Raw genomic sequence first — 8,674 nt, 5'->3', positions numbered from 1 at the left:
TATGCCTTTGCAGTTGACAGGAGCGTTTAATACTTGAATCCTGGTCAGTTAGTTACATAAAATATCAGTTTTTTTTCTTTTGTACAATGTTATCATCTTCCTTAGTAGGTAACAGTTAGATTGTTGTGCCTTCCATGTGGCTGGTGGACTAAGTGGCGGAGAAATGATCTTTAGGTGATATGCTGATGGTACGATGAGAAATTATGTAATGCTACCACCCTCTTATGTGTTAACCTATTAAAAATGAGGTAATTATACCACTAGTGCTTGAACTTGCCACAAGTGTGCACTTTAGTGCCTGAACTTGTAAAATATATCGAATTGGTTCTACAACTTGGCACGAACATGCAAATACGGTTCGAATCTCATCGTTATATGCTGACGAGGCATGTCAGCGTGGCATGTGGCCCGTTGTCAGCGATCGGTAGACGGGCGTGTGGTCTGGTTTTGCAAATAAAGCCCTGAAATTATTTTCTTCTTAAAAAGCCCCCTAAAATTATTTTCTTCTTAAAAAAACCCTTGGAGATAAACAACAGTACAACACAAACTATAAAAGAACTAGACGGTGAGGGTTCGAACCTGCGACCAATATTTCACATGTAGGTGTGGCTAGCCAGTAGACCCAATCACTTTACTGTCACGTTATATTCACATTCTTTATATATCGACGGCTGACCAATATAAACCAAGAAATTTATTATTCAAACCTGCACCGTAAGGCCATATAGCGGCCACACATACCACTCAAACACACGAGATGTAATACCACAAAGGATAAATTTACCTTTATAACAAAATGCACTTGTGTGGGTAAAATGAACCACGTTTCAGCCCATTTTCAATGTGTTCGTTTATTCATTTTAAAATTTGTAAAAAACTACGTAAATGATAATCGTGTTTTATAAATAGTAATCTATAATTAACATAAAATATATTTACAAAGTTAATTTAATTTCATAAAATATCTAGGAAATAATTTTACAGAATAAACATTGCTAAATTACAAATTCTGAAAATATTTGTATATTTTCAAAACATGTTCGATTTTAAATAAAATTAAAGTAATTTTTTAAACATTTGTATATTTAACTAAATTCTCATATAAGTTAATAAAATTCCACGTTTTTTATAAAATATTCATGTAGTACATGAAAGTTTCATGCTTTAAGAATTATTTTGGGTTGTTTTAAAAAATTATATAATACATAAAAGTTTGTGTGTTTTGAAATAAATTCTTAGATTGCAGATCCTCACATGAATAATATTTAAATCAAATAAAATTTTTATAATTCTATAAATATTTAATTTTTTATGAATATGTTATAAAATAACACATGAATTCTTTTTAAAATCAAATGTAAATTTTTAAATCCTTTTAAATTATATTTGTTTTACAGTCATATATACTAATTATACTATAGAAACATGAGATCGTTTTGGTTGGAGTGGTATCCGAGGATGCTATATAACCTCGGATGTTTGAATCACAGACGCGACACTATTTTTTGCTGGAATAAATTCTGTTAATTTATGTTGTTCCGCCTAGTGTATATAAATCATATGAATCCATTCACCACAGTAAGTTTGAAGCGGCGGACTGGCTGGCCACGCCTGCATGCTAAAAGCAGGCCACGGGTTTAAAATTCAAATCCCCGGCAGAACAGTTTTATTTTCGTTTTACAAATGTGTGATGTTTCTACTTGAGGACCTATTTGTAAGAAAAAATGTTAGGGGGCTTTCCAAGAAAAATGACATGCTGGAAAGCTTCATCAGCACCGTGGGCGTATACAGTGGCGGAGACAGGGGGACCAGCAAGGGCCCTGGCCCCCCTAACAACAGTGAGTTATGCCTAATATGCATGTATACAGATGATTTTGGGTTACTAAATTAGTGTAATGTAGTAGGCTGGCCCTCCTTAACAAGGATTAAGGACACTCTGGCCCTCCTCACTCATTTTTCCTGGCTCCGCCACTGGGCGTATACATATGAGATTTGAACCGTATTTGCACCTCCTTGTCAAGTTATAGAATCAGTTTAATGTATTTTTCAAGTTCAGGCACTAAAGTGAACATCCGTGGCAAGTTTAAGCACCACCCGTGTATTTACCTCATTAAAAATTTAATACAAAAGGAAAGCGAGTATGGTCGTTTTGTTCTTCATTAGTTGTTGCACGTAGTTCAGGTCATTTACTGCAGGCCTTTTGTTGGTTATTTCAGCGTGGATGTTTATGTAAGCAAGAATGTGGATTACTTAGAGACCATTTCAACGAAAGTACGGGTTTGCCAGGATACAAATGAAATGAAAATGAATTGATAAAACATTCCTACAAAGAAATTTTTGTCACTTATACTTCACAATATTCTAACCAAATTGGATGGCAAAGATTTCTCATTTTATCTCCTTTCTATAAAGGAGTAAATGTGTACGTGCAATCGCTGTTATTAGATAGTCTATTAATTGCACACTCATATTAGGCTGGATATTAATTATAGGTGAATTACATGCTTAGTGCTGCCGTTCATATTTGGTATGACATTAAATGCACGCTAATAATTTACTACCTCTCTCAGTTTACAGGGCGTGCACGTACCCCTAGATCGTCAATTTGACCAACCTAATACAAGTCATATATTACAAAAAATATACCAATACAAACTTCGGAGTTTCTACTTTCAAAAGGTACAATTTTTGTGTTATATAGTTTATATTAGGATGATAAAATTGGCAATCTAGGTATACACGTAGGACTTGTAAACTGAAACGGAGGTAGTAGGTCGATTGACTGACATGGTTTGATGGCTTAGATAAGTTGAATCTTTTTATATTGGTATAGATAGATGTAATGAAGCCATATAATACATACACTAAAAGATTGACTTGACTTCAATTTAGAATAGCATGCTTACTTTAATTTCTGTAATAATTTGATGGTTCCTTTTTATTGTTGTATTTGCATTTTCTCTCAATCTGTCTTAATATAATGTCCACCGCATGGTTCGAATTCTCAAGGATCTCCTTAAAACTCGTAGCCCAAGCCTAGAGCGCAGAAGTTGAAAGCATCTCAAAACTTTCCTTTTTGTACTTTTGGTTAAAGATCCGTTGTTTCTTATTCAAAATTTTAAATAATAAGTAATAGATTATTATTGTCCACCTCAGTTTCTTTAAACTGTACTATTTTTAATTTCCCTTCCATTTTTTGTTCCAAATTTGTTACTGAAAAGTAAAACTAATGTTCTAAATTTTTGGATTCTTTTTATTTCAGTTTTTTTGTCACAATTCCAAATTCAATCTATGTTTGTTAAAAAACTACCATGTTGCAGAACCAATATGAACCGTCAAAATGTAGTCACGTCTTGTACTCATGAGATATGACGGTCCTTAACTTGATGTCCTGGAACTTACAAGCTATAAAAGAACACTATATGACTAGGGTAATACAATCTAGCCATGGAATTGTCTACGATTCTGTACGTTGCTTCTTCTTCTTCTTCGCCCGCTCGCGCTGCTCTTCTTCCTGAATCCGGCGATATTCCTCTTCATCCTCTTTTCTTGCAATCTTTGCACTGGATGTCCAAAGCAAATAAGGAAAGGGAAAAATCAGCATGGTTTAGGCAAAACCATCGTTTGCAACGAAAAAGAAAGCAAGCCTGTACTTTTCGGTAAGAAGGCAAATTTGATAAGTACGTACCTTCTTCTCTCCTCCATCTGTATGCTGGCATAACCTGCTTCCATGTCCCTATCATCATCTACATCCTTGCCATACTTGCCCGGGTCGTAGCTGCACATAAGCACAAACGTAGCAGCAATCAGCGAAGAAGCACCACACAAATTGCTCAGCTTCATCTCTAGTGGGCTAGAACTACTTCACCGCCCGGATCGAGGTCGGTGAATAAACAATAAGGGTAATAATAATATCAAAGACTAGGTTAACAATAAGCAAACCATACTTGAACACATCTCTGACCATTTGACGAACTTTCTCAGCGTCACTGAGTTTCCTCTTCACTACACCCTTTTTCTTTGCGGGATCACTGTAAACAGCACTTGTTGGAGATGGCTGCAAACAAGCAGGAACAGATTCAGATACACATTCCTGAATGGCTGGTGATATTTCCGTAGTCTTGATAGGATTATTATCATATTGGTATGATTTTAAATATAAAGAAGGTACTGAGAGCAAAAGCACAAGAGACAAATCAAGAAATGTCACCTTTGGTTTGGAGGAAGGAGCCAGCTGCTTCTGCTCTAATTTTGTTCTGTCCCGAGGCAGAGCAGAACCCTTGTGCGCAGGCTGCTGGCCCTGCACAGAAGAATTCACCCTTCGAACTTGCGACGAAGGAGGGGTGCAGTTCTGCTGCCTCTGACCCTGTGGTTTTGGTCGCCGCTGCTGCTGCCGCTGGGCAGAAGGCAACGTCTGCGGGCTCTTGCTCTGCATCGAGCGCTGCGGGTTTTGGCCATTTGAGGATGGCTCCAACCCTGGACGAGCTTTGGTGGTGCCGTTGGGTGGTCTGGATCCATTCCTGGCAGCAGCAATCGGTTTCCTCCCGTTTGGGAGTGGCTCCTTCTTCACCTGAGAGACCACCTTGTTTGTTTGCGCGTGGTTCTGGATGGATCCATGGTCTTTTGATGGTCTGGCAGGATGGTTTGTGAGCACCTTCTTGTTTGTCGCAGCAGAATGCTTCGTCTTCATCGGATGAGCTTCGACTTCTATACCATATATAATGTCAAACGAATTAAGCACACATAAATTCGAATTTGTTTGGGCTCTGGAAAGATCTACTGTGTTCATACTCACCAGATTTTAGGGCCATGACAGGCTTATTTTCTGTGTGTTCCTCTGTTGGGGAAGCGGTATCGGCATCGTCCGAGAACAGGTTCGAGTAGTCCCTGTTCTTGCGAAGGGTGTCAACCTTACGTTTCACCTGCAAATGCCAAACCCTCAAATTATCACTCACATTTGAACCGCATAACAATCTGGTAATGTCGATTGAAAGTTTGGAACCCTTGAGACCTGAGGTACGATCTTGGGTTTCTGCTCATGGGCGCTCGCACTTGGCTGTGTCTTCGAAGACGACGACGGAGCGGCATGTTTCTGCAGACAATTTTGATGTTCGGGTGAGTCACCGGACAGTTCAAAGAGTTACATACTTCAGGATCAAAACAGTTTAATCATCAGGACATACTCTGGACGGCAGGTTCTGGTTCTCCTGCATTATCGATGAGCACCCCGCCTCGATGAGCCGGGGAGCAAGTACTGGCGTGGACGGCCCAAAGAAGTTGCCAAATCTGCAACAAGTTATCACTGACGCCGTTAACAACTGAAAGAGGATGCTATAATCAAATAAAAAACAATAGACCGAGCGAAAACTCACCTGGACCTGACCGGCGGTTGATCAGACGACGAGCAGCTAGGGTTCCCGTAGTTGGCACCGTTAGACTGATGTTGTTTCCTTAATTTGGCCTTCAATTGCTCCCTGAAGGAAAGGATTTCCTGCGTGCCAGCAGGCGGCTCTTCTTCCTCTTCCTCCTCGTACTGTTCTTCCACTTCTATCTCCTCAGCCTCGGGCAGCTCCTCTTCATCCTCCTCGGCCACATTGTCGCCCTCATCGTCACTTCCGACGATGAAATCATCAAGGTCGTCGTACTCATCCTCCACTACCTGGATACACATGTGTTCGCATAGGTTAGGTTAGAATTAAAGGATGCAATCTGCTATCGGAAGTGATGGCTCGCGGCTGCGTTTGTGCTACGATCTCCAATGATGAAGAGGCAAATTAAGGATGTATTCGAATAGAAAGAGAGAGATTGATCTTACGTTGGTTTCATTGTCGTCGTAGCCCGCCATCTCCGAGGCGGCGATCTTGTCGTATGAAACTCAGAGTAATGCCTACAAGAACGATCGGATAAGGTGTTTATAAGCCTACTAGTAAAATCATACTCGTGCAACATATCGAAAAATCCTTGATCGTGTTCAGCAAGAAGAAGCAAGATCGCATGCAAATATTCTCTGAATAAAAGGAAACGAATTTGTACCGACGGAAAGATTCCGTCTAATAGGACGAGAAGACGTTTTCCGGGGATCGATCCAGCGACTCGATCGGCGAAAAACCAAGAACCCTAGCTAGACGCGCAGCGCAACAACCGCCTCGGAACGAGAGAGCTCACCTGGCGATCGATCGAGGAGGGGCGTCGCGTCCGGGGGTCTTGGGGCGTCTCGTCTGGTTGAGGGAGCCGCGCGCGCGTGGGCGGGGGTGGGTGCCCTCGGTACTTATAGCGGGAGATTCCCGACGCGCCTCCTCCTCCATGCGGGAGCGGGAGTGGGACGAGGAGAAGCGGCAGCCGCCTCGCCCATCCCATGTTATCATCGTACGAGACCGGGGTGGGAGCCAATGCCGCTTCCGCGCTACGCCAATATAGCGCGATCGCGATCGATCGGCGAGCCACGGCCGATCCAGTCAGATCGTTGGTGGTGGGAAGGGAAGGCCTTCCACCGCGCGCGCGCGCCCGCGGAATCCGCAACATCACCGGTCCATCATATCCCGCGTCCGTAACGTAGGTCGACCGGAGCGTCTTTGTAGCTTCCAATTCCAGCCCTCCCCTCCTCGGCACAAGCGCCTCTCCCCACGCCACCACGTGCCAGGGAGAGGGCAGGATCGTGGTCAGTGCCAGCGTTCGTGGTGCGTTCGTGGTGATCGCTGACTGAACATTGCTGGGCGTGATTGTAGGATCTGATCCCGAATTAATGGGAAAAAAGATGAGATTATCTGCTGAAAAATCGTGGCGGTCGGTCGTCGGTCGTTAGGTTTCGTAAATGACCGATTTTTCAGTCAAAAATAGGGTGTTTTAAGAGTTTTGCCGTATATACTCCTTTTTTGCCCCATAAAACATGCTCCTGTTTTTAGTAGCTCTGCCCTAATTATAGGGTCATCTCCGATAATAGGGAACTTCCGGTCGTTAATGCATGATCGGCATCCGTACTTTCTGTTGAACCGCTCGCGCGCGCTGCGCTAGTATATCTTTCTTTTTTAAGGTGCGGTAGTATATCTTTGGTCAATTGGTGATCCATTTATTTGCCTACTCCCTCCGGTCTTTTTTTACTGTGCATATAAGATTTTTTTAAAGTCGTAAAGTTTAACCATATTTATATGCAAAAATATCAACATCTACAACACCAAAGTTAGACAAATATGAAAATTAAATCCGGGATGCATCTAATAATAGTGATTTCATGTTGTGAATGTTGATGTATTTTTTATAAAGTTGGTCAAACTTTATGGAAGCTTGATTTCAGACAAATCTTATATGCGGAGTAGTGAAAAGGACCAGAGAGACTATCACTACTGCAGGATAGTCCAAACGCGACAGTCGAATCAGAGACCCTTCGACGAAACTGTGTGCGATGCATCAATCACAGACGGTGATGTAATAAAACCGTAAAAAAAGATGCAAAACGTTTGCGACGGCGGTGACATCAAACACGGTTCATATTGGAATTACGTGTACGATGAGTGGCAAACGGTTAAGTCAGAAAAACTGTTTGCGATGATGCAGAACAACAGAAACGGGCAGCCAGACAGGTCCGTAATAAGAAATGCGTGTGAAGACAAATAATAACATAGACGATTGCTGCTAATAAGTCGTGTGATTTGCTCTGTCTACAGAAGAATTACATAAGTGACTATACAAATAATTCACACACACCTCAATAAACAATTGTATGCATTCTAAATTAGGAGAAATGATCATCTATTCATCTACTTCTTGTGATGCTCCCGCCACTGCTATGTGGCTCGATCCCTCGTATGCTCCCTCATGTCAAAGATCCGCTTGTACATCTCGTAGCTTGTGTACGCGTCCTTGACCGCGTACGTGACGTGTTGTTCATCCAGTCTCTCATGCCAGACACTGTGCCAGGCGTTCTTGTCCTTCTTGCTCTCAACCTTCATCTTTATGTAGTACGAGTCGATGATGGCCGAGGCGAGGTCAACCAGGGAGTTCTTTTTGTTGTTGTCGCTGCCCCAGACCTTGTAGTGGTCCTGGATGTTGACAAGATTCTAACATTTCAAGCCCGAAACCTTGAGCGCTTTTAGATCGTTGGTGGTGTCCACCATAGCAAGATTGTAGTCGAAACTGTTGATAAACCTGGAGAAACGCTCGCAAGGCCTTGTGGCCAGGTGGTAGTGGTAGATGAGGACGTCATGTCGCACACACAACTGGGCGACGACAACCTTCTGATCGTGCCCGGCACGACCGATGGTGTACTCGAGGTCGAAGCCGACCACTTGGAACCGCTAGATGTCCTCTCTGTATGTGTCGTCGTGGGTGTGCTTATTATGTCGTGTGACTCGAGAGATGAAGGTAAATGGCCGCAGGAATAAATGGGGGCCGGGCGGCCTGGATTCTCGGCGTGTCCGCATGGCAGTTTTTGCAGCGGGTAACTGCATTGTCGCGCCGCGCACGGCGCAACCGCATGCACACGAACATGCGTGATCGTGCGCCGGCCCCAAACACTGGCAGCGCACGTGGAGGGACGAGGGCAGAGCACCCGGAGGGACGCGAGAGCAGAGCGCGCCGCGGCCGCCTCAACCGCAAGCAATCACACACATAGAGCAGTTGAACACGCAGGAAATGGTTGCCTACAAGCCGGCCGACAGTTGCGTCGCTGCGTAGAGAG

General features: G+C 43.0%; 1 protein-coding gene across 1 annotated transcript; it reads right to left on the bottom strand.

The window, feature by feature from the left end:
* Positions 1-3,341: 3,341 nt before the first annotated feature.
* Positions 3,342-6,796, bottom strand: LOC123141602 (protein SPT2 homolog). Its single transcript, XM_044560702.1, has 10 exons — positions 6,166-6,796; positions 5,816-5,887; positions 5,373-5,659; positions 5,184-5,286; positions 5,012-5,092; positions 4,796-4,922; positions 4,211-4,707; positions 3,948-4,057; positions 3,689-3,778; positions 3,342-3,563 (listed from the first exon to the last, which is right to left on the bottom strand). The coding sequence occupies exons 2-10, from the start codon at positions 5,843-5,845 to the stop codon at positions 3,458-3,460; spliced, it is 1,431 nt and encodes a 476-aa protein (XP_044416637.1). The 5' UTR covers positions 5,846-5,887; positions 6,166-6,796; the 3' UTR covers positions 3,342-3,457.
* Between the last annotated feature and the right edge of the window lie 1,878 nt (positions 6,797-8,674).

Source organism: Triticum aestivum, chromosome 6D, assembly GCF_018294505.1.
Source record: "Triticum aestivum cultivar Chinese Spring chromosome 6D, IWGSC CS RefSeq v2.1, whole genome shotgun sequence".
Taxonomy (NCBI): Eukaryota; Viridiplantae; Streptophyta; class Magnoliopsida; order Poales; family Poaceae; genus Triticum; species Triticum aestivum.
Note: the sequence above shows the minus strand (reverse complement) of the source record. Positions and strands in the feature narration are given on the sequence as shown.

Excerpts from the sequence above, each read along its gene's own strand:
- LOC123141602 (XM_044560702.1), bottom strand. The coding sequence starts at position 5,845 with ATGGCGGGCTACGACGACAATGAAACCAAC. Across the intron at positions 4,923-5,011 it reads AACCCAAGATCGTACCTCAG|GTGAAACGTAAGGTTGACAC; the intron begins GTCTCAAGGGTT and ends TGGCATTTGCAG. Across the intron at positions 4,708-4,795 it reads TGTCATGGCCCTAAAATCTG|AAGTCGAAGCTCATCCGATG; the intron begins GTGAGTATGAAC and ends TATATGGTATAG.